The sequence below is a fragment of the Hyperolius riggenbachi genome, chromosome 10 (genome assembly GCF_040937935.1).
Source record: "Hyperolius riggenbachi isolate aHypRig1 chromosome 10, aHypRig1.pri, whole genome shotgun sequence".
Taxonomy (NCBI): Eukaryota; Metazoa; Chordata; class Amphibia; order Anura; family Hyperoliidae; genus Hyperolius; species Hyperolius riggenbachi.
This window is the reverse complement of record NC_090655.1, coordinates 156,541,499-156,567,111: the sequence shown is the minus strand read 5'-3', so window position 1 is coordinate 156,567,111 and position 25,613 is coordinate 156,541,499. Positions and strand designations below refer to the sequence as shown.

Sequence of the window (25,613 nt, the reverse complement as noted above, 5' to 3'; positions counted from 1 at the left end):
TGATCTGAGAAGTGAGATAGGAAGTTACATTGGACTCAGCAAGTCCGGCAGATGAAGGAAAGGTGTATATGTAGAGCTGTCATTGGTAACAGACTGGTAAACAGGTATGTAATGCATTTGAAGTGCATCAGTTTACTCCGAAAACAGATATGCATAGTCGGGCAAAGAATATTCTTGCAATACAATACAAACCGCGCTGATAAATACTATATATGGGTGACAGTTCTATGGTGGTGCGCTGCTCCTTTAAATGAAACCACAATATAAACTCAAATGATTACTGCAACCAAGTCTCTTAGATCTGAATCTGGTACATTCCCATTAAACAGACAGTCTGACACTGTTTCCTAAGTTCAAGGCTGCTTTGCCTCTGATCACCTTCGGCGCGATATCACCACCACCACACCCCTCACAGTGGGCACTCACCGCTATTATATGACCCTCTACTAGATGGGTCCTCAGCGCTTATGGGGTCATCAGGCCGCCCCCTGCCACTCAGGAATCTTGTCCACTTAGTCGAACTTGTTGCAGGATCACAAACACCTCTAAAACATAATAAGAGCTCTCATAGCGTAACACTGTAAAACCAATTCATTTTAAAAAAGTTGCACACTTATAAACATGAGGCTTGGTGTTGGGCACAGAGTTTTAATGGGCTCTACCCCATTCGTAGGCCGCCGGGTCAGCTTGCTGCGCTGACTCGATCCACCTCCCGTGGCCTCTCCACCTCGCCCCTCTGATGTCTGCAGGTTGCTAAAATCTGGTCGCGTATGCTTGACCAGTTTCGTCGCCACAGCGACTCCTCAGAAGCGTATACGACCCGAACTGCCACGTTATTTTTTATACCTATGAGCCATATCTATCTCCACCCCCCTTCCCCCCTCTCCCTGGAAGCGCTACGTCCCCCAGGTGACAGCACTATCCGTACTCAGGTTCCCCTGGCAACGCCGCTCTGTGCGCGGTGACTCCCTTTCATGACGTCATCTCGCTCCCCTATTGGCAGTGTCTGCCTCACCCTCTCTACGGAGTAACAGCTATGTATGCGTGTTCACGTATTATACACGCGTACTCCAGTCCTATGCCCTCTTGTGGTCAAATGGCAAACTCCTGCCAATACCTAATGTCAAACCTCTCCAGGAGTTACCATCAGGGTATAGCCCTTACAATACAATTACCGCTGCTAAAAATACTCACATCCAATTACAGAAAAATAATACACAGGGCGATCAGATCACAATCACAATCTTGGCTTGTATTTTTGCTATTTATAAAAGAACCATTTTATTTTGCTTAAAATACTCTGCCTACCTGAGAGATAAATGGTTGTGTTTACTATATAACAAGTATCATTAGTAATTGTTTAATCCATGCTGCAGGATGAGAATAATTGCTTTATAGGGTTTGATAACTGACAGCGTTATTAGAATTGTTCAGCAAATTAGACACAACAAATAGTAATTGGGACCCCCCCTAGATGAGGCAATTCTGCATTGGATTTTAAATCAATGCCATAAAGACTAAAGCCGATGACATATCTCAGGAACAATGTTTTCTGTTGTATTTGCTATAATTTGATGATATAAAGGGTCATACTTATAAAATGTACTAAATTCAAACAGCTCTGCTTATCTCCATGTGTCTACATTCAGCTCTGGTGGCAATCTCTCAATTGGCTGCTAATTACTCAGAGGGCGTCAAACTCCTAACCCTCTTTTACAAAATAATTCTCATCTCCTCCATACATAGCCTTGCTAATTTCAAGGCAATATCCTGTCAATCAAGAGTCAAAGCTGCTACCTGGCTTAGATAAATGTTTTGCCTTTATCTGTCTGTAGTGAATTAATATATCTGAACGTACAAACCGTAAGCCTTCTCAGATGTTACTTGGGCATAGAGTGGCAAATAAAGGCAGTCACTGAACATGTAATTTAAGTGACCACATCACTGACATCAGCTGCAAAGAGCAGGCATACCAGCTAACATCAAAGACCACTACTGCTTCTATTGATCAGCTTCAAACATCTGGACCACGACTACAGATTACTCTCAAATAATTCAAAAAAGTCTTCCATGTTTTTAGAGCATGCAATCTACTATTTTTCCAAATATAGGCATACAAGGAAGAGGAAGTAGGCAGTGCCATGGGGCTTGATGTGGGAATGTGGGAGAGACAGTGCACCATTGTGAAGCTGGAAAAATGTGTGCAGGAGCCCCCTTGTAAAGAAGGTCACCGCCATATGCACCCATTATAATAGCTGCAGTTTGCAGCAGTAAATGGAAATTTGCATCCAAATTTTTGTTCATTGCCACAAATCGTGGCTTTGCAACAGTAGGGTAGGAGAGGTTAGGCCACATTGGGGATGGGGATTAAGTATTAGGCGCCACCTAAGGGGTTAAGGGTTAGGCATAGGTAAAGGGAGGATTAAAGGTTAGGTATTGAAAGAGGGAGTTTACCAATGTTTTCTAGTGAAAGTAAGTGGTATATTATCAGTAATTAGGCAACTGGGTTTCTCACAATGTTGGCACAGCACAAATGACACTACTTTTTTAATGTCAGATAACACTGAAACTAATTAAACACTTGCAAGGGTGTCATGATGGCAATAAAGCACACTAGTGCTCAGTGTGTTATATTGCCACCATCACCCCTGCTTCATGCTCATCAACCCAGAGATAATATTCCAGCCCAAAGGTGTTGTTGGCTAATAACCCCCTTGCCAAACATCTGTCTGCTGGCTTGTCAGAACTGTCTGAGGCCTTTTGTAGGCATTGCAGCACTGGAATAGAAAGTACCAGGAAGAAGATATGTTTCACAGATGGGCATCCATGTGCCGCCATGTGCAGTGGCAAGTCACCCAATCTCTTGCATACAGTGTTGGGACACCTGGCCTTCAAAAGACAGTCAGGGAAGGTACATAACCTTCACTGCCTTTTGGGTAAACACATTGGTGATGGCTGTAAAGTGCAGTTGGCGGCATCGCCAAGGCTTGCAGGTTGGTCTCTTTGTCTCCTCCTACACATTCTCCTTCCTCTGCAGTCTCTTTCTCAGCTGAGTCCTCCTCTTTCGTTGCACCCTTCTCTCTAGCTGTGACCCCCAAACTCCCCAGTCTGTTTCGCCATGCAGGTACAACAGTCTCCTGCTGTGTTGTGGATTATGTGCCGATGAGTAGAGCTGTAAAAAATGGGCAAATTGACTCACATGCCTTGCATGGCACAAGCTTTAAATCTGACTGTGCATTATTTAGTAGACCACTACCCTGGATTCCAGGACATCCTGAAGCTGGCCAGGAAAGTGGCTGACATTTCCAATTATCCTACATGGCAATGGCTCACCCTGATGGCATTCAGCAGCAATACAAAATGCCTGTGAAATGCCTCATTTGCAACAGAATGAACCAGAATTAATTCAATGGGCCTGATACAATTGTCAGACTCGCCAGTGTTAAACGCTGGTGAGTCCGATAATCAGGCGACTATAAAGTCGCCTGATCCAATTGCATTTAGCCCTAGGCAGGGTGCTAAAAGAACTCGCTTGGGCGATATTATCGCCCAGCAAGTTCCTTGCACCCTATCCTATTACACCTTGCATGCCTCCAGGAAGCGATGCTTCCCGGCAGACATGAGCGTTAGCTTAGACCTGCAAAAAGCAGGTCTAAACATGCTAACGCACGACATCGCCGCTGCATCTGGGGGTCTCCTTTAATAAGGAGACCCCCAGAGCTCCCCGCCGGCCGCCACTCGTCTCCGCAACCCCCCACAAAGCTACAAAGTTAAATGCTTAAATTCCTTACCGCCGCTTTGCACCCGCCGGCCGCCGCATCTCGCCGCAAGTCCCCGCTGTGTAATTACAGTGTACGAGTTACTGTAATTACACTCACTAATAACAGAGTCCCGGCAAAGCATCCTTGAATCAGCCGCCGGGGCTCCCCATTGGTTCACAGGCTGGACCAATGCAAATGGCTCAGGTGCACGTTATGCGACCTTAACGTAGCACCTAACGCAACGTCTTAGGGCCCTTTCACACCAGAGGGCTTTTTCGGCGTTTTAACGCCACGGCCGAAGTTGGCGTTTTCCTAGGTAAAAGAAAGTCCATAGACTTTCATTTTACCATTCACACTAAACGCCGCGTTTTGGAGCGTTGCGTTTCAACGCTCCCAGGCGCTTTTTCTGGGCCTACCGCGGCGTTTCTCATTACAATTGATTGTAATGTATAGGCGTTAAAACGCCTTCAAAACGCCTTGAAAACGCCTGCAGCCAAAACGCAGCGTTTTAGCCTTTCACCGCTGCCTGTAGTGTGAAAGAGCCCTGTGTGGGAAAGTAGCCTAAAGGTTTTTGATATTCGCCTGCCCTCAAAATAAATAAGGCTTGCCGCAAATTGCCCCCTCAACCGCAATCTGCCATGCTTGTAATGTTTATTCTCTTCCAAGTCATTTGTAATGGCATTCTCCGATACAGAACGCTCATGCCTATTCACTGCCACTGTATATGTGCATGTTGTCCGGTATGTGCACAGCATGCTTTAGTGTAATTTCTGCCCCCAAAAAATAAAGATCTGCATTGTTGTTTAAGAATTACATGCTTGGAGAAATTCTCCTAACTCACTGACTTCCACTATCCTAGCAAGAGAAAACTGCACTCAAATGACAGCAAAAAGTTTGCAATCAATTTGCCAGCGCCTGTGTTAATTTACTTGCCACCAGCTAATTGATCAGAAGCTAGTAGCTTTCTGCTAGTTTGGCTTTCACTTCCTAGGTAAGCAGAGATTTTGATATTGGAATAATTTTTTGCTGATTCCTAGCAGTGATCTCTCAAAGCAGGTCACTCACCTTAAATTACTGAAGTAATTGCTCTGATTTACTAGCATCTAGCACTGCACTAATTAACAGTTTTTGTGACAAGTGACTTCTTTTAAAATGGAGCAATTAAAATGCTATGCAAGGTGGAGGCTAACACTGCTTTTTCTTTGTGTTTTCAGGTGCAAAGAGGGCTACCAAGGTGTGCGATGTGACCAGTTTCTGCCAAAAACTGACTCCGTATTATCAGACCCAAGTAGGTACCCCATGTTTTAATGTTTTGTTTAGACAATCTTTAGACGTTCACATTTGACAAACTCGTAAATATGGATGACCGTGAAAAAAAAAATCAAGTGGTGTTGTGTAATGTAAATACAAAATAATAAAAATAAATAGAAATTACAGTTGTCAAAAAAAATCATGGAATTCCTGAGTAATGCAAAATTATCAAAAATGTATTATCAATATTGCTTGATTTGAATACATTTTAATACATATATTAAACAGCTTGTGCAATGCCCGACCCAAAAAACAGTGCTTCCCCTTTAAAACCTGGGATCACTAGTGAGCTGCTTTCACACTATGCTCTTACACCATGTTTATGGACATAAGTCAGGATAATAAGCCACTGCAGGCCTACCTCCTGGCGTTAGTGCACTGTAATTCACAGGCCTGTAAAGTCCTTTTAAAACTTTACACCAGTGATGGGCCGAAATTTTGCATGTGTGAAATTTCACATCAGAATTTGCATTTTCGCATCGTAATCATAATGCAAAATTTTTAGGGAAAATCATAATTGATTTCATATGTAATAGTAGTATTTCATAATTTTGCGTAATTTTTTGTGTAATTTTCGTGTAATTTCGCGAAATTTTGTGTTGACTTTGGCAGTTAATAGCAAAGCCCTCATACATGTTATTGCTACCAAAATTGGTACATATGTTAAAGGGGAACTGAAGAGAGAGGTATATGGAGGCTGTCATGTTTATTTCCTTTTAGACAATATCTGTTGCCTGGCAGCCCTGCTGATCCTCTGACTCTAATACTATTAGCCATAGCCCCTGAACAAGCATGCAGCAGATCAGGTGTTTCAGTGGTTCAGACTTATAAGTCTGATCTGACAAGACTAGCTGCATGCTTGTTTCTGGTTTTAATCAGATACTACTGCAGAGAAATAGACCAGCAGGGCTGCCAGGCAACTGGTATTGATTAAAAGGAAATAAACATGACAGCCTCCATATACCTCTCTCTTCAGTTCCCCTTTAAGGAGAATAGTGGGTACAGGGTAAAAAAATTTTTTTCAAAAAGACATTGTAGTTTTTGAGAAAATCGATTTTAAAAATGCAAAGAAAAATGATTTTTAAACTGTCATTTTTTCTTTGCATTTTTAAATCAATTTTCTCAAAAACTATATGGTCTATTTGGAAAATAATATTTTTCCCTTGTACCTACTATTCCCTTTAACATAGGTAGCAATTTTGGTGTCAATAGCATGTATGGGGGCTTTGCTATTAAGCTCCAAAGTCGGCACAAAATTATGTGAAATTTCGTGAAAATTACGCAATTTTTTATGTGAAATTACGAATTACTACAAAATCAATTTAGTTTGCAAATTGTAATTACATATAGGCGTAATTGTGAAAATTTACGCAAAATTTAGCAAAATCTTAATTTTGCTGATTACGATCATCACTGCTTTTCACCATGGATTTTGTCTGCTTTCTATCCTTGATTTCTTATCCTCTGATGTCGTTAACCCATTTACCAATGCTTCAAGACCAATGTACGTATTCTACCTGAAAGTGCATAGATGGCCAGTTCAGTGTCCCCCTTATGGTGTGTGCACTATATTAGGTGTTCATAGAGTTTGCTTACCATGCATCCTTCTGGATGCCTACTGTGAAAGTAGTCTCTCACGTGTCTCTGCATACAGGATCAAACCGCCACTCTGTCCTCACTCACTCCACTCCTGATGCGGAGAAGTCACTCCATTAGTAGATTGTACTTGTGCCTCGCCACCTCTGCTTTGCCCCTGCCAGGGACATCTCCCTTGACTTGGGATAAGTTCTTTAATGCAACCTATAGTCATGCACTCTTTCCTCCGCTCTTACTTCGGTATTTTCGCCGCGGTTGGTGCAGGGCTCCTCATCTCTCATGCGGCTGACGTCCTCTCGCTCTGCTTGGACGGAGGCCGTCTAGGTCCAAAAAGATTAATGTGTTTCAGCTGCGTCCCAGCCTTCGTCAGAATTAACAACCATTGCATTGCCGTCTTGTGGACATTTATATGATAGAAATTATAGTTGGTTTAAGCTTACATACATGTCTTTCAAATTGTTTTCCAATGGGACTTAATAATCCAGTTTATTTGTATTATTTTAACCTAGCATGTCCGGTAAACGCTCTGTACCTACACTGTGAACTAACTGGAGGGTGTGGTTCATGTTGATTCCTATTTGAGAGACATCGCGCAATAATAATTATTACCACTTGTAAAGTCCTGTTCCCTTCTTTGTTTTTCTGAACTGCTTATCTCCCTAGTTCAGTTATTTTCTGCACTTAAAGGATACCCCAACTGAAATGTGACATAATGAGATAGACATGTGTATGTACAGTGCCTAGTACACAAATAACTATGCTGTGTTCCTTTTTTTCTTTTTCTGCCTGAAAGAGTTAAATGGAAGGTATGCATGTGGCTGACTCAGTCCTGACTCAGACAGGAAGTGACTACGGTGTGACCCCCATTGATAAGAAATTCCAACTATAAAACACTTTTCTAGCAGAAAATGGCTTCTGAGAGCAAGAAAGAGATAAAAAGGGGGAATTTCTTATCAGTGAGGGTCACACTGTAGTCACTTCCTGTCTGAGTCAGAACTGAGTCAGCCACTTACATACCTGATATTTAACTATTTCAGGCAGAGAAAGAAAAAAAGGAACACAGCATAGTTATTTGTGTACTAGGCACTGTACATACACATGTCTATCTCATCATGTCACATTTCAGTTGGGGTATCCTTTAAGCACATGCTGACTGAGTATGAAAGTATTGAACAGTAATGTTTTTATAACTGATACTGTTATTAGCATAAGTATTTTACAGTGATAAAACCAGTAATGCAAGTATGCTGCATCATTTTTAAAGACTGAGGGCTTGATTCACAAAACTGTGCTAACTGTTAACACGGCTGTTAGCATGGCTTTTCGTACATTTTAGCGCGTTTTCACGTGGAAAAATGGGTTTCGTACAAAAACGGTTATCGAGTGCAAAAGATCATGCTCGCACGTTGAAGTGAATTTTTCATGCGTTAAAGTTCACGTTCGTGCAAACGCAAATTTTTGCGTGAGATAACCGTTATCATGCGAAATTTCGTGCAAAACACTATTCACAGCGTGCTAACAGTTAGCACTGTTTTGTGAGTCAAGCCCTTATTGTTAAACATTTAAAGGATACCTAAGTGCAATAAAAATAAATTAAAAAAGGGAGGAGCAGGCATGTGTTGAGGCGCTGCCTGCCGATGCGTGTCAATGTTGAGACGTTGTGCACTTGTGCAGACTGCAGAGCACTCCCACATGCGGGTGCGTGATCAAAGACATGCGTCTCCGGGCAGCACCTGCATAGTAAGCAGCGACCCCCCCCCCCCGACCTGGAAATATGTTTGGGGTGTTTGGTAGACACTGAAGGAGGGGGACAGAGAAGAATGTGGGGCAGCGGGCATGAGGAGAGCCCTCAACATATACCTGCTCACCCAGTTTTAAATTTATTTTTTTAAATTTATTATCCTTTAAGTACACTTAATCTCCAGGAAAATTATTAAAATTTTGGATACAGAATAGAGTCTATATCACCCCCCCCCCCCCCCCCACACACACACACACACACCTTGTACAGAGAGGTAAATATCTTCTTTGTGAACAGAGACCAGAAATGGCAATGACAGGAGCTTCTTTTCTTGTATCCTGTGGAAGGGATCAAGTCAGAGCCGTGGTTGTTATGTCACAAGGACAAGAAACAGGGGCGTAACAATAGACCCTGCAAGGGATGCAGTCTGAGGGGGGGGCCAGAAGCCACAGGGGCCCTCTAAGGGGAGATGTTTTTTTTTCCCTGTCCTGAAGACTGACAACTAAGGGCACTGAGAGAAAAAGCTTTCTGCTCTCTGTACAATTGTTCTAATGACTGCATCTGCTCAGGAAATGACAAGCAAACATAAAGTTTTGTAGACAAATGATGTGTAGACAGTACCTATGCAGTGTGCAGCAGGATGTTGTGTACAGTGCTCAGCACCAACCTCTTTACCCCTCCCCAAGTGCTCTGCACTGTAGTGATGCGGGAGGAGTCTGGAGAGCCAGTTTTGTCAGATGGACAGAGTGAGTGTAATAAGCTGAGGTTGGGAGCATACTCGTTTGTTGGTGTTCTGTATGCATTTTCTGCTCACTGTGTGTGTCTGTATGTGTAAAAACATACATGTTTTATCACAGAAGCTAATGCAATTGATAGAGAAAATGCGTGCAGTGCTTCACTGCTGTCAGGACTGCATGGGGAAAACACATTCAAGTGTGCACTATCCAAATGAATAACATTGGCTCTCAATTTTCCTGTGCAAAAAGTGAAGGGAAGGGGCCCCATCCAAAGTTTCGCGGGGGGGCCCAGTGATTTCTAGTTACGACCCTGACAGGAAATTAAGAGAATGCACCCCCTTGGGGTCATAGACATAGACAACAGTAAAAAAAAAACTGGCAAAGGTTGTTGCCTTTTCAAACCTTACCAAATACTAAAGTGAATGTCAGGATCTGGGCTTTTATAGAAGTTTTGAAGGCATAAAGTCATAAAGTTTATCTAGAAATGTCTTGTTTCTAACCAGGAAAAAAAAAAGCCTTTGATCTGTAGTGATGATTGTAATCAGCTTATTACGATTATGCAAAATTTAATAAACATAATTACGATTTGTAACTTCAATTGATTTCATATATTCAATCGTAATTTTGGTAAAATTTCACATAATTTTGTGCCGACTTTAGCAGTGAATAGCAAAGCACCTACAGATGCTTTTGACACCACAATTGCTACATATGTTAAGGTGAATAGTGAGTACAAGTCAAAAAAAATATTTGCCCAAAAGACCTTGTAGTTTTTGAGATAATTGATTTTGAAAATGCAAATAAAAATGTTTTTTTAAACTCTTAGGCCTCTTTAACAGTGGGACATTGCGTTTGATGCGACGTTAAGGTCGCATAACGTGCCCCTAATGCAACGCATTGAAAGACTATAACTTGGACGTTATAGTACATTCTTTAGCCCTGCGTTTGGTGCGCCGTTTTTGTCAAACAGTGATGGAACGAAAACGGCGCATGCGTTACATAAAAAAAAACATTACTGAGCATGTGCAACACACAAAACGCAGCAGATTTATTACTAAACGCACAGCATGCAGCACTTTCTAAATATTGCTACACATTACACACAGCACAACGTGTGCACTGTAAATGTTGCACAGACTTAATATTGCTGTGCGTTAGTACACGTTAAAACATTTTCTAACGTGCGACTTTAACGTTGCACTGTGAAAGAGGCCTAAAAGATTTTTTCTTTGCATTTTTAAAATCGATTTTCTCAAAAACTACAAGGTCTTTTTGAAAAATAATTTTTTTGACTTGTACCTACTATTCTCCTTAACATATGTATCAAAGTTTAGCTTTGCTAATAACCACCAAAGTCATCAAAAATTATGCGAAAATTATGCAGAAATTTACGCAAAAATTATGAACTATTACATGCAAAATTAATTATGATCTCTGAAATTTCGCATTACAATGACAATGCGTAATTGCGAATTTTGATGCGTAATTACGTACAGGTGAAGTTTCTGCTAATCACTGTTGATATGTATTTCCATATACTGTACTAAACATTCCATGATTACTGATTACATGTCAGTACTCTCATTTTCAATGGGCAGTGTGTTTGTGAACATCAGGGGAAGCACACCAATCTGCTCAAATAAAGAAGCTTTTTTTTTATATGAGGTGAACACATGCTGGTTACATGACCCCAGCATCTGTTCACCTCAAATAAAGAAATTAGTGTATTTGAACAGATTGATGTGCCTCTGCTGATTCATACAGAAATACTCACATCCTCACACTACCAGCATGCTACTGAAAAATGACATGGCCTTTAGTGAATTAAATTACTAGTGCACTTACATATATATTCTACATATAACAGACTACATATATACAGTGAAAAAAATGCATTAATATATATATATATATATATATATATATATATATATATATATATATATATATATATATATGTGCATTAGCAGTCGAGCAAAGCAAGGGTAAAGCTGGATAGATATTTACTGATAAGGCTGTCGGTTGTTGCCAATAGTTTGAATACTGTCTAAAGTTCAGAGCAAACATCCACTATGTTCTGCTCTGGGTTTGGAGGTAGTAATCTTGGATGATAATTGTTATTGTTTTAAATTAGCAACTCCACTGTTGTACAGATGTATCTTGTGTCCAGGATCAGCATGTACTGTATAGGGAGAAGGGCAAGGTTTACACGTCAGTCCTGGTCTTAAGGCCAACAGAATTACCACTTTCAGCGCACCTGCAGCAATTGCATTAAAGACTGCAGCTCTCACTATGTAGTGGGCTGTCTAGCAGTGAGGCTCCTTAAAGAGAATCTGTATTGTTAAAATCGCTCAAAAGTAAACATACCAGTGCGTTAGGGGACATCTCCTATTACCCTCTGTCACAATTTCGCCGCTCCTTGCCGCATTAAAAGTGGTTAAAAACAGTTTTAAAAAGTTTGTTTGTAAACAAACAAAATGGCCACCAAAACAGGAAGCAGGTTGATGTACAGTATGTCCACACATAGAAAATACATCAGCGGGCGTCCGGGTTTGCGGCGGGTTAGTGGGCGTTGTGCGTGCGATGCGATTGCGCGCGGATGGCGGGTGCAGGCATGCGCGGTGACACTACGGCGGAGAGTGGGAGGGGAGTGGAGGAGAGGGGAGGTGGGAGGAGAGGAGAGGGGAGGTGGGAGGGGAGTGGAGGAGAGGGGATGGGGATTTGACACAGACCTAAAGCCCGTTTTTAAACGGGCTTAGGTCACCTAGTTGTTGAATAAAAGCTCTTTGATTCATATTTTAACTCTAGAAGACTCACTGGCTGGTTTGTTGTGACCCTTCTATAGTATGATGTTACTCCCTTCTACCAATTGAGTCAAATCATCACAACTTCCCCCTCAACATTGCAATTGTAATGAAATATTACCAATATTGCACCATCCACTTTCAACAACAAAACCTATATTAACCTGCTGAGCGGTCTGGACGAGCTCAGCTCGTCCAACACCGCCAGAGGCTGCCGCTCAGGCCCTGCTGGGCCGATTTCAATGAAATAAAAAGCAGCACACGCAGCCGGCACTTTGCCAGCCGCGTGTGCTGCCTGATCGCCGCTGCAGCGCGGCGATCCGCCGCGTGCAGCGGCGAAAGAGGGTCCCCCCAGCCGCCCGAGCCCAGCGTAGCCGGAACAAACAGTTCCGGCCAGCGCTAAGGGCTGGATCGGAGGCGGCAGACGTCAGGACGTCGGCTGACGTCCATGACGTCACTCCGCTCGTCGCTATGGCGACGATGTAAGCAAAACAAGGAAGGCCGCTCATTGCGGCCTTCCTTGTTTATTCTGGGCACCGGAGGCGATCGGAAGAACGCCTCCGGAGCGCCCTCTAGTGGGCTTTCATGCAGCCAACTTTCAGTTGGCTGCATGAAATAGTTTTTTTTTTATTTAAAAAAAACCCTCCCGCAGCCACCCTGGCGATTTAATCAGAACGCCAGGGGGGTTAATCCCCCTCTCTCTATGCTAACACAATCCTCCACCTTCCTATTCCTAACACTAATTCCCCCAACCTATGCCCGGGTTCGGACTGGGACACTAAGGACCCACCAGGGAAGTTTCAGCCTGGGGCCCAGCGCACACGTTCCCTGATTTGGAGTTCACATACCCATGCACTCTGTAAATTTTGCATAGATGTCAGTACTATATAAATACTTAATAATTTGGTAGGACATTGGACTATGACTATAGTAGGGAATGAATTGTGAGCACTTCTGTGGACAGTCCATGCCATAACTATTCAGAGGCTGCTCCAGTGTGCTTTGCTGGGTGTTGTACTGGGCACTGCCTGTTTTGCTGGGAGCTGCCTGAGCACTTTGATGTGTGCTGCTTGCTGGGGTAGGGGCATAGCTGGGCAATTTATTGGGTGCTGAGCCTTTGCTGGGATATCTGCTGAGCGATTTGTTGGGTGCTGGACTGGAGGCTTTGCTGGGCAATTTTCTGGTGCTGAGCTGAAATTATGAGATGCCACACGGGGTTGCAAGGTGAAGGGTCATGTGGGGGGTGCTCAGGGAGGCTTGTAAATACTGGGGGCTGTCGGGGTGGGGGAGTGAAAGGCATTACTTCTCTTCAGGGGGTTGTTTCCTAGCCTCCCATCTGTCGTCTCCTTTAATCATATCCACAGCTGTGGCAGGGAACTTCAAACTACTGCAGCTGCTGTTATGGCTGAAGAAGATGGCAGAGGGCAGGCTAGTGCATACAGCACCCAAAGGTGAATAATGCCTGTCAACCCCCCTATTTACAAACCTACCTCCCTTAAAGGATATTTAAATTGGTTACTATGAATAAAAGTAATGCGCCAGGAGTAATATAGTAACAAGCTGCTACCCTAGTTTTGGAGATTCCTCACACCAAGAAGTAAAATACAGCAAACAAGAATCTAGGGTGCACTAATATATTGTTGAAACCATCAAAACTCTCAATAAATGTAATCACCAATAAACAACACAATCGATATGTAAAATATAATAAATAATATTGTATTTTACATATTGATTGTATTGCTCATTGATAGTTAAATTTATTGAGAGTTTGGATGGGTTCAACAATTCATTAGCGCACCCTAGATTCTTGTGTAGCTTTACTCAGGGCTGTGGAGTCAAGGAGTTTGATGATTTTTCTACCCTCTACATAGTCGAGGATTCTGAGTAATTTTTGGGTACCTGGAATTGGAGTCAGTGGTTTAATAAACTGAAGATTACCTGAGGCTCCTTCCAGCCCCTAGAAGTCTGTGTGTCCGTTTCTGTAGCTCTGGTCTTCTTCTAGGTACTGCTGTCAGTCCCGTAGTGCGTGCACAGGTGCTTCTCGCGATCCCACTGCCAGGAGCGTTCTGTGCACTGTGCATAACACTCCTGGCAGTGGGGGGGATGATCATGAGAAGTGCGCTCGCACAAGCTGCTGACCCATCACTACAGGACTGCCAGTGGAAACCAGGAAAGGACCGGAGCTGCAGCGAGGGACACACAGACTTCTAGTCACAGTGCTCAAATGTCACAGACCTTGTCAGTGTCACCCAAACTTCTCCCTCCAAACTGCCATAACACACAGGCAACCTGCACAAACAAAGCATAAATAATATTAACAAAAGTGAAAAATAAATCTTACCCACACCCCAAAAGCCATTATTGCAGAGTCTGACTGACAGTTTGTCAGTCCCTGATTGACAGTTTGTCAGTCTCTGTTTCAGACAGTTATTGATTTGCTGCCCTATGAGTGTACCTTACTGTGCTATACTGTCTCCTCCTAGACTGTCTCTGGTCTAGCTCTCCTCTCTGTGTGTGCAGTCAGTCAGCGACATGTGCACTCCTCCTGCTTGGCTCAGGCTCCTGCAGCAGGATGATTGATGGCCTTAGCACTGAAACACACTGATGTGTGCTCTCTCCAGGCCCATTTCTCTCTCTTGCCGGGCTGGCTCTCCCCTACTCCTCGTAATGGCTGGGTGCTCCTAGCCATCACTTTCTCCTCTGTATCTGCCCCACACTTCAAGCACAGTCTCTCTGTCTCTGATAGCTCTGTCTTAGATCAACAGCTGTGCAGGCTCGAACTTTGCATCAAAGACATCACTGTCATGTGACTAAGCCAAGCGGAGGGAGGGGGAACAGGAAGAAGAAACAACACTGTTTGCAGGGTAACTGACATGACGTCTGTCCTATGTCAGTCTCGCTGCAGCTGGCCCAGACAGAAGAGTGGAGAGGGGGCAGTCACGACATGTGGCAGGTGAAGTCACATTGTAGTTAAAGGGCCCACTGGGGTTTTACATGCCAACCCGGCGGCCCAGTCTGAGCCTGCCTATGCCTAGCACTAACTTGTGTTTATCGAGTGTGACACCACAGCTTAACTGGTGTGTGGCTATATGACAGCCAAACCCCAGATGCTGGTAATCCATACCTGCCACGTGTGATTGCCGATATCTGGAGTCCGGCTATGGAATAGTCGAACCCCATGTGCTGATTATCTATGCCCACTGTCTGCTCCACAGGTACCCGGAGCACTGATTAGCTAACCCAGCTGTCTTTTCTGTAGGTAGTTGGAGTTTAATGCATTTAAATGACTTAGAAGTTTTAGTTTGGTGGGAATGAGGTGAGGTTCATCCACTCACATTTAGCCTGTTATCGCTCCAGGCAGAAGAAAAGGACATGAGTTGCAGTCATAATAATTCTTCATCTGCCACGTATCGGGACAAAAAAATAATAATTTGACCCTTTTTTAATTTAACCACTTAAGTCTATAGTCTAATTGGATGGGTGTTTGCCTCCGGTGTTGCCGTGGCAGGTGCCCGCCTATGTGCGCTTGTTCCTGGCAGCATTTATGTGGCGGTGATTGATGAAATGGACCAAGTGTTCCCTGAGCCAATTTTTTTTCAACCTTAATAAAATTGATCTCTTCCAAAGCTCCTCCCCAGTTAAAAAAACATGTGTAAAAAAAAAAAAAAATTGAAAAAAAATTATACAGAAATAGTTACCTTCAAGAATCTGCTTTTTTATATGTATGTCATGGGGGTATATTATTGTTATTTTAGTGAATAGGAGCTTGTAATTGTTAACCACATACAAAAAAGACCAAGACATACAAAATACACCTTTATTTCCAAATAATATAGTGTAGCCATAAGTTGTACTAGGAACATAATTTAATTGTTGTGACATCTAGGACCAACAGGCAAATAAAATGGGTGGGTTTTATTTATAGTAGCATTGCTTATTTTAAAACTATAGGGGATGGAATTGGAGAAATAGTGTTTTTTTGTTTTTTTTTTTCATTTGCATCCCCTTTAAAATGCATAAAAAATAAAGTAATTACTGAAAAAGAGTATCACTCACATAAAGCCTAATTTGTGGCGGGAAAAAACAAGATATAGATTATTCAGGTGTGCGAAGCAGTGATAAAGTTAAGGCAAAATGAATGGAAGGAGCACTGACAGGTGAAAATGGCACTTGGCGGTAAGGGTAAAATGGCCTGTGGGCTGAAGTGGTTAAACTGCAGGTGACAAAATTACCTGACACAGTATTTAGCAGCAATTAGCAGAGAAGAGGGTGGGTATTGTTGGTAGTGGTGGGTTTGTGTTAGGTGGGGGTAGAGGGGGCCAGTTAGGCATAGGAAGGATTGGGTCCATGTGAGAGTTCGATTACTATAGGTGATAGAATATTGGTAATAATACCATTATTTTACTACATTCAGTGCACAAAACAAAATTTTGTTTTCACTTTACACCATAGTGGTAGGGGTGGGTTAGGGTTAGGTGGTGTTGGTGGTTATGCTTCATGTGACGCTGATACTCTTTCCTTTCAAACCGGAAAGAGGATGCATTGGAGTAATGTGAAGCACCAAGTGTCACGCAGGGCAGTGAAATCTCCTGACAATTTCTGCTCTTTGCATGCTGAACAGCGGCAGTCAGGAGTATTCGTTTGTTGGAATTGACTATACTGAATTGGAACAGCAACACTAAGCGCCACCTTTACCTTTCCACACACTCTCTGCATCCAGGCCTAGTGGAAAAAGAAGAGAAGCTCTCTTCCTGCTTAGCACACTTGCTTAGAGGTGATGCTGGGATGCAAATCATTGTATTCTTTTTATGTGCAACACTCAAGGAAAATAAGCAAATCTTATCTGAGTAGTTCTTTTTAATGACAAAATAATTGCTTGTAGTATGTGTGGTAACTGCTACCTGCAGGTATAAGCGTAATCATGAAGTTACTCATTACTGGGAAACATACTATTGAAACCTGAAAGCTCTTCTAAATCATTCCATAATAGTGAATGGTACGATAGATTATGTGAACATTTTGAGCAAATACAGCTCAACACTTTTTCAAGGTACTCTGTAAAGTGCAATTTTTGTATGCTGATAATGGCAATGTTTTTTTTTTTTTTACTGTAGCTCTTTGCCTCTGTAACTTGCATCTATTCTCTGGTGTATTGGCCATTATTGTATTCCAATGTTTCGCTGACTAGTTGATAATGACCCATAATTAGGTTTACATTAGCTTTAAAAGACCTCAGAGACTTTACACATACTGCATACAGAACCATGAAAAAACTTTGACTTCTGATAAACATGACTACATTTTATTTGTTTCCTTTTTTTGCATCATTAATACATTCTCCATTTAATCATTCCAAAGCCTTGCACTCTCATCTGGACTAATTCTTCTCTTCTTAATGGGCGATATTCAGAAGGAAGCAATACTAATCAGATGCACTTCCTATTTATTTCCTTATTTCTGACATAATTAAATAACACACAGCTTATTGGCTGAGTAACTGTAATGAAAGATTGATAAAAAAAAAATACACTACTGCAAAACACCTGAGCTGTTAAGTGCCAGTAGTCTGTGTACATACTAAAATCTATGTAGTCAGTCCTTATTTATTTAGTAATAGATTTGCATTATCTCTCCAGTACAATTTCAAAACACATGAGCATCTCAGTGACGGATAGCAGGGTTTCTGGATGCTGATCCTGGTGTCCTGTTTCATTGGTTTTCTTTTCCACTAGCTGTTTGTTTTATGAGTTTTATAATTCATTTAGTGACCTAGATATAACAAAACTCTTCTTGGGAGTTATTGACTTCTAGCCAAGGTATTTGATGGCTTCTGTGGGTAAGGGAAGAGCTTCATTTTGAATTAAAGCCTGTTCAGCTATGTTGGCACGCTAGGGAACAAATTGCAAGGAATGGCGCCACCTAGTGAATTTCTTTTTCACTTTTTTTAAGTGTCTAAATTCAATTTATGGTATCCTATGACTGTCATGTTTTTTTTTTTTTGTGTACACACTAAACTGAGAGATTTCTTTAATGATTAATTTTAACAACTTTATACATACCTACTTGCTATTGTGAGGAGCAATAGATCGAATAAAGACTATTTAAACTGCCTTGCTAAAAAGAGTATTGAATTAACTTCATTTTACGTACATAATTTTATAAACACATAAAGTTGTCTAGTTATAAAGGTGGTTAACTGCAGTTCACCTGTTTTATTTATATTGTTTTGTCTCTGGGACTTTTAAGGGGACAAATATAACATTTGATCAATAAAGTCAGACATTTGTAATAAAGTTATAACACTTTGAGGACCAGTTTCCACTTGTACGGTGGGAATCGCCGCGGTAAAAATTTGCATGCGGATGCGAGTTTTGCATGCCATTATATGCAAATTTTCATGCGAATTTGCATTCGATTTCGCATGGATGACGATGTATGCGACTTTAACCATGGAAGTGCATGTGTGCTTTTCCATTGATTCCATGCAAGATCGTATGCGAAGTCGCATGAAAATTCGCATACCAATACTCCATGCGAATTCCCAATTAAATACATTGTATGCAATTCGCATAGCGGTATGCGGTATGCGAATTCTGATGGCTCTGCCGTGCAGATTTTTTCTGCACAGAAAAACACAAGGGAATCCTGACAAGTGGAAACAGTCCCATCCACTTGTATTGGCTATGCGAATTTGCATGCGGCAAACGCATGCGAATTTGCGATAGTGGAAACAGGCCCTTATTTTAACATCTTAAATAAATGACACTTATAGATAATAGTCATTAAAACCATGACAGCAGGACTCCATAGTCCAAATATACATCATATTTGCAATACATTAATAGTATTATAACAAACCACATTCAAGTAATATACTTTTTATCTCTTTGAGGTTTGTGGAAATCGTTCAGACTCCCTACAAAGCCACAAAGAGTAACAAATATTCAGTATTATCATTATTATTTATTGTATTTATAAACTTCCAACATATTACACAGCACTTAAACTGAGTAGGGATATTGAGCCTATAATTAATATCATATTAATTTTCTTTTAAACAATGCCAGTTTCCTGGTTGTCCTGCTGATCTCTTTGGCCGCAGCAGTGTCTGAATCACACACTAACCCAGTCAGACACCGGGCAGAAACATCTAGGGCTCGATTCATAAAGCAGTGCTGACCTATTTAGCACGCCTAAAGGTTTTGGGCGTGCTAACTAGGGTGCTAAGTAGTTATCACACACAAAGCTTTAACAGATCGTGCGCGAAACTTTGCGTGCGCAAAGATTCGCAGTGCGCACGAAACGTTGCACCGTTCACGCTCTAAATTGGCCTAATGAGTGTATTTAGCGCGCGAACGGTGCGATGTTTCGTGTGCACCGTGCAAAAGTTTGCACGCGCTATGTTACGTGCACTAATTTACACACAATTTAAACACTTCGCACCCTTTTGTGAATCAAGCCCCTAATCTGCATGCTTGTCCAGGAACTATAGCTAAAAATTTTAAAGGCAGAGGATCAGCAGAACAGCCAGGTAATTTGCATTGTTTAAAAGGACATAAATATGTCTGCCTCCATTTCCTCTCATTTCAGATGTCCTTTAGAAAGAGTTTGGAGAGGGGTGCATGTTTAGCGCCAGCATGAGTGGATTCTGACTTGCTGAGCTTCATGCCCGAGTTGAGTGAATGGGTGCCTTAAAGAGACACTGAAGCGAAAAAAAAATTATGATATTATGATTTGTATGTGTAGTACAGCTAAGAAATAAAACATTAAGATCAGATACATCAGTCTAATTGTTTCCAGTACAGGAAGAGTTGAGAAACTCCAGTTGTTATCTCTATGCAAACAAGCCATTAAGCTCTCCGACTAAGTTAGTCGTGGAGAGGGCTGTTATCTGACTTTTATTATCTCAACTGTAAGTGAACTGTTTAATTTTTCTCTGCTAGAGGAGAGGTCATTACTTCACAGACTGCTCTGAAAGAATCATTTTGAATGCTGAGTGTTGTGTAATCTGCACATATTATAGAATAATGCAATTTTAGAAAAAACACTATATACCTGAAAATAAAAGTATGAGAATATTTTCATTGCTGCTAATCTTCTAGTAATTATTCATAGTACACAACCAATTCATTATATCATATTTTTTTTCGCTTCAGTGTCTCTTTAAAAGTGTCAGAAAGAGCATAAATAAGCTGAAACTCCTCTGCACCCCAGAGGACATGAGAACGTACAAGAAGGGCAAAAATAATCGGGACTCAAACCCTCCACAAAGATCTTTATTGGCGATGTTCTCTTGCCAACAGTAACAAAACCTCGCTAGCAAGATGGCTGCTTCCACTTCCACCCAGGCTCAAGCTACTCCAGGTTAGGACACACCCCAAGGCCAATGGAGCTTGCTGGATGGAACACTAAGCCAGCAACCAGATCAGGCTTTCTTGGCCTCGATCCACAAGGTGTTCAAGAAGGAGCTCACCTCTGCTGTATCCAGCATTACAATACAGATACAGGATCTGGACAAGTGGATACATGAGGTTGAGCAGCAGCTGGGCACCTATCTGAAGGTGGCAGCTAGAAATGGCCCGAACCTCCGATTTTCAGTTCGCGAACCAGGTTCGCGATCCTCCGCCAAACGTTTGATTTGCGTGAGCAGCACAAACCCCCTGTGACGCCTGCTGCGGTTGTTCTTCTGCTGCCACCTCCTCCTCCTTCAAAGAAACACCTTCCTCATCATCCGAGTCTGACTCCTCTTCCCCACATGACTCATCCTCCTCCTCCCCCCTCTGTGCTGCCGCAGGTGTTGAGGAAACATCTGTTTCCGTTGAAAATTGCTCCCACAACTGTACCTCCCATGACTGTTTCTGTTCACGCTCCAACACAGCTTGATCCACCACTCTACGCATGGCATGCTCCAGGAAGTAAGCGTATGGGATCAAGTCGTTGATGGTGCCTTCACTGCGACTCACCAGGTTGGTCACCTCCTCAAAGGGCCCAACAACTGAGCCTGCATGCATTTCGCATTAGTGTCCAGTTGTTGGGCCACAACATCCCCATCTCCCCAGATTGTGTCCTTTTACTGTAATTGTACAGGTACTGGTTGACGGCTTTCTCCTGTTCTAGCAGGCGAGAGAACATGACCAGGGTCGAATTCCAGCGAGTCGGGCTATCACATATCAAGCGTCTCACCGGCAAGTTGTTTCTCCGCTGAATGTCCCCAAAGCATGCCATGGCCGTTTAAGACCACCTGAAATGCCCACACAACTTCCTGGCCTGCTTCAGGACGTCCTCTAAGCCTGGGTACTTTGACACAAATCTTTGAATGAATAGATTCAGCACTTGTGCCATGCAGGGTACATGTGTCAGCTTTCCCAAATTCAAAGCGGAAATGAGATTGCTGCCGTTGTCACACACCACGTTGCCGATCTCCAGCTGGTGCGGGGTCAGGCACTGATCCACCTGTTTGTTAAGAGCAGCCAGGAGAGCTGCTCCAGTGTGACTCTCCACTTTGAGGCAAGACATGTCTAAGATGGCGTAACACCGTCGTACCTGGCATGCAGCATAGGCCCTGGGTATATGGGGCTGTGTAGCTGGAGAGGAGATGGCAGCACCAGTAGAGTTGAACTGCCACTCAGCCAAGGAGGAGGAGGATAACGACAGCAAAGAGGATGTAGCAGGAGGAGAGGAGGTGGCAAGAGGCCTGCCTGCAAGCAGTGGAGGTGTCACAAGTTGGTCCGCTGCACAGCCACGTACTCCCTGCTTGCCATCGGTCACAAGGTTGACCCAATGGGCTGTGTAAGTAATGTAGTGGTCCTGACTATGCTTGGCAGACCAGGCATCCATGGTCAGGTGGACCCTTGACGCAACGCTGTGTGCCAGAGAAGACACCACTTGCCTCACCACTTCACGGTACAGTTTGGGTATCACCTTTTTAGAGAAATTATTGTGGCCTGGTATCTTTCACTACGGTGTCCCAATTGCCACGAATTTACGGAAGGCCTCAGAGTCCACCAGCTGGTATGGTAACAGCTGGCGAGCTAACAGTTCCGCCAAGCCAGCTGTCAGACGCCGGGCAAGGGGGTGACTGGCAGAAATTGGCTTTTTCTGCTCAAAGATTTCCCTCACGGACACCTGGCTGCTGTGGGCACCGCTCAAGATCAGAGGCGGAGTGGAGGAGGGTGGCTGTGAAGGTGCAAGGGAGAAAGCGGCTGAAGATGCTGCACCTGAAGGAGGAAGAGGAGAAGGAGGGTGGCTTTTCTTTTGTGTGCTGCTTTTGCTCAGGTGCTCTTCCCATTGCAGTTTATGCCTTTTCTCCATGTGCCTTCGTAAGGCACTTGTCCCTACGTGGGTGTTGGCCTTTCCACTGCTCAATTTTTGGAGGCAGAGAGAACAGATGGCATTGCTCCGATCTGAGGCAGACACACTAAAAAATTTCCAAACCGCTGAGCCCCCCTGGGGTGTGGGCACTATGGTGGCATCAGCAGCTGACATTAAAGGGCATGTTTGCTGGCTGTACATAGGTGGTAATACATGCCGCCGGACACTGCCACCAGCTGTTTCTGATGACGAGCTCCCCCTGCTTCTTTCAGGAACTCGTCTCCTACTACTCTCTGACTCCCCCTCTGAACTGTCCCCCTGTTCAACTCCTCTATTGGGAACATACGTGGGATCCGTATCATCGTCATCATCATAATCATCCTGCCCAGCTTCGTTTGCCTCGGACACCTCCAAAACTGCACCAACAGCAGGTACTTCATCATTCCCCTCTGCACACATTACGTCCATAGTGTCGCCTAAGTCAGACATATGAGGTGGTGTAACTTGCTTAGTGCCTTCATCTGGTTGTAACAATAATAACTGTGCATCAGTGATTTCCCCACCAAACAACTCCTGCGAACTGTCAAATGTAATGGATGTGATACTTGGAGTAGCGCTGGTGGCTGCGGAAGATGAGGTGTTCTGTGTTAAATAGTCAACCACGTCCTGACAATCTTGGGAGTTGATGGGACTTGCCTTCTTCTGAGCACCACGGAAGGACCCTGGATTCCGCGGAATTTAAAATTCCGTGATTCAGGACGGAATTTGATAATTCCATTCCGTTGTGACGGAATGGAATTACTAGATCACTATGGCGGAATTTCCGTAGAAAAATATGAAATTCCGCGGAATTCAAATTTTTTTTCCCCACCGAACTGATTCTGCCTAAGAAGAAGAATTTCTACTTGATAGACTCCCTCCTTCCCTCCTCCCGGAGGGAGGAGGGTCTCGTCTTCCAGGGAATTTTAGGATTTCAGAAGCCAGCTTACATACCTTGGCCGGGAATCAAACCCAGGTCTAGTGCTTGGTAGGCAGCTCTCTTCACCACTATACCACCACCAACACTACATGCTGAAACCAGCCTAGCATGTACCATTATGATGACCATGGGCGTCCGCACATATGGCAAAACCGGGCATCTGCCCGAGCCTGGCCGCCCGCTGCCCCCCCCTGGCCGCGTGCCCGTGCAGCCAGCAGGAGGGGAACACGCAGAGAAGAGAGAGAGCGCTATGGGCACAGTGGGGAAGGGCGGACGTCTCCCCCCCCCTTCCCTCACCTTAGGGGTCTCTCTCTCCCTCGCTGTCCCCTCCGGAATGAAGTGTGCAGCGGCTGGCAGCGGTGGGCGGAACTTACCTCCTCTCGCTCCTGCGCCGGAAGTTCTGGTGCCGCACTCTGGTCTGGATCAGGCCAGAGTAGCGGCTAATCCATCCGGCGCGTGCGACGAGAGGAGGTAAGTTCCGCCCACCGCTGCCAGCCGCTGCACACTTCATTCCGGACTCCGGAGGGGAGAGCGAGAGAGGGAGGGAGAGCCCCCTAAGGTGAGTGCCCATAGCTCTCCCTCTTCTCTCCGCTGCTCCCCTCCTCCTGCACACATGGCCACTTTTTCTGGGGACATATCCCCCTGGCTACATATACCGGGACATATACCCCTGCCTACATATACTGGGACATATACCCCTGCCTACATATACTGGGACATATACCCCTGCCTACATATACTGTCTGGGACATATACCCCTGCCTACATATACTGTCTGGGACATATACCCCTGCCTACATATACTGTCTGGGACATATACCCCTGCCTACATATACTGGGACATATACCCCTGCCTACATATACCCCTGCCTACATATACTGTCTGGGACATATACCCCTGCCTACATATACTGGGACATATACCCCTGCCTACATATACTGGGACATATACCCCTGCCTACATATACTGGGACATATACCCCTGCCTACATATACTGTCTGGGACATATACCCCTGCCTACATATACTGTCTGGGACATATACCCCTGCCTACATATACTGTCTGGGACATATACCCCTGCCTACATATACTGGGACATATACCCCTGCCTACATATACCCCTGCCTACATATACTGTCTGGGACATATACCCCTGCCTACATATACTGGGACATATACCCCTGCCTACATATACTGGGACATATACCCCTGCCTACATATACTGGGACATATACACCTGCCTACATATACTGGGACATATACCCCTTGCCTACATATACTGGGACATATACCCCTGCCTACATATACTGGGACATATACCCCCGCCTACATATACTGGGACATATACCCCTGGCTACATATACTGGGACATATACCCCTGCCTACATATACTGGGACATATCCCCCTGGCTACATATACTGGGACATATACCCCCTGCCTACATATACTGGGACATATACCCTTGCCTACATATACTGGGCACATATACCCCTGGCTACCTGTTCTGGGGACATCTCTACCCCTGGCTACCAGTTCTGGGGACATCTATACCGCTGGCCACCTATTCTGGGGACACCTATAGACCTGGGGCTACCTATTTTTGGGGAACCACTGCTGTCAGATTGAGTGTATTTTGGGGAACTGCTGCCAGGTGAGAGGTGTCTACATATTAAGGGGGCATTCTGCCTATTTATGTGAAAAGCTGTCTATTTATGTGCCTCATGACTGCTGAATTTGTCTTGTTGCGGGCCTCATGGTTACTGACTTTGTCTTGTTGGGGGCCTCATGATTTGTTGGGGGCCTCAAGATTGCTGAATTTGTCTTGTTGGGGGCCTCATGATTGCTGAATTTGTCTTGTTGGGGGCCTCATGATTGCTGAATTTGTCTTGTTGGGGGCCTCATGATTGCTGAGTTGGTCATGTTGGGGGCCTCATGATTGCTGAATTTGTCTTGATGGGGGGGGCCTCATGATTGCTGAATTTGTCTTGTTGGGGGTCACATGATTGCTAACTGCGAGACTATGGAAAAAGCTGAATCATCATCATATGAGACAATAGCATTAAACCTACTTTTTCTGCTTTTTAAAACAGAAAATGAAACTGGGAGGTTCTAAAAAAAATGAATAATTTTTTTCAGGAGTACGATGGATGAAATTGTTTATCTTCACAGTTTATTTTCAACTTAATTTTCCATAATGTTCATGTATGAGTTAAAACGTTTGTATTTAGTTTAAATTGCTGTTGGCACTTTGTGATAGTAAAGTGACTTTGCAGTTTGGACACTCGACCTCCAAAAGGTTCGCCACCACTGTCCTAATCTAATGTCCCACCATTGCTTAGTTCATGTAAACTTGTCTCCACCTACGACC

The 25,613-nt window shown here is 43.6% G+C and overlaps 1 protein-coding gene across 1 annotated transcript in view; it reads left to right on the top strand.

The window, feature by feature from the left end:
- The window catches only part of NRG3 (neuregulin 3), a 1,594,638-nt gene that overhangs the window by 1,089,698 nt on the left and 479,327 nt on the right, over positions 1-25,613 (top strand). Inside the window, exon 3 of the mRNA XM_068255045.1 lies at positions 4,976-5,049. Within this exon, the coding sequence (XP_068111146.1) occupies positions 4,976-5,049 (74 nt within the window). The remainder of the gene's footprint in view (positions 1-4,975; positions 5,050-25,613) is intronic.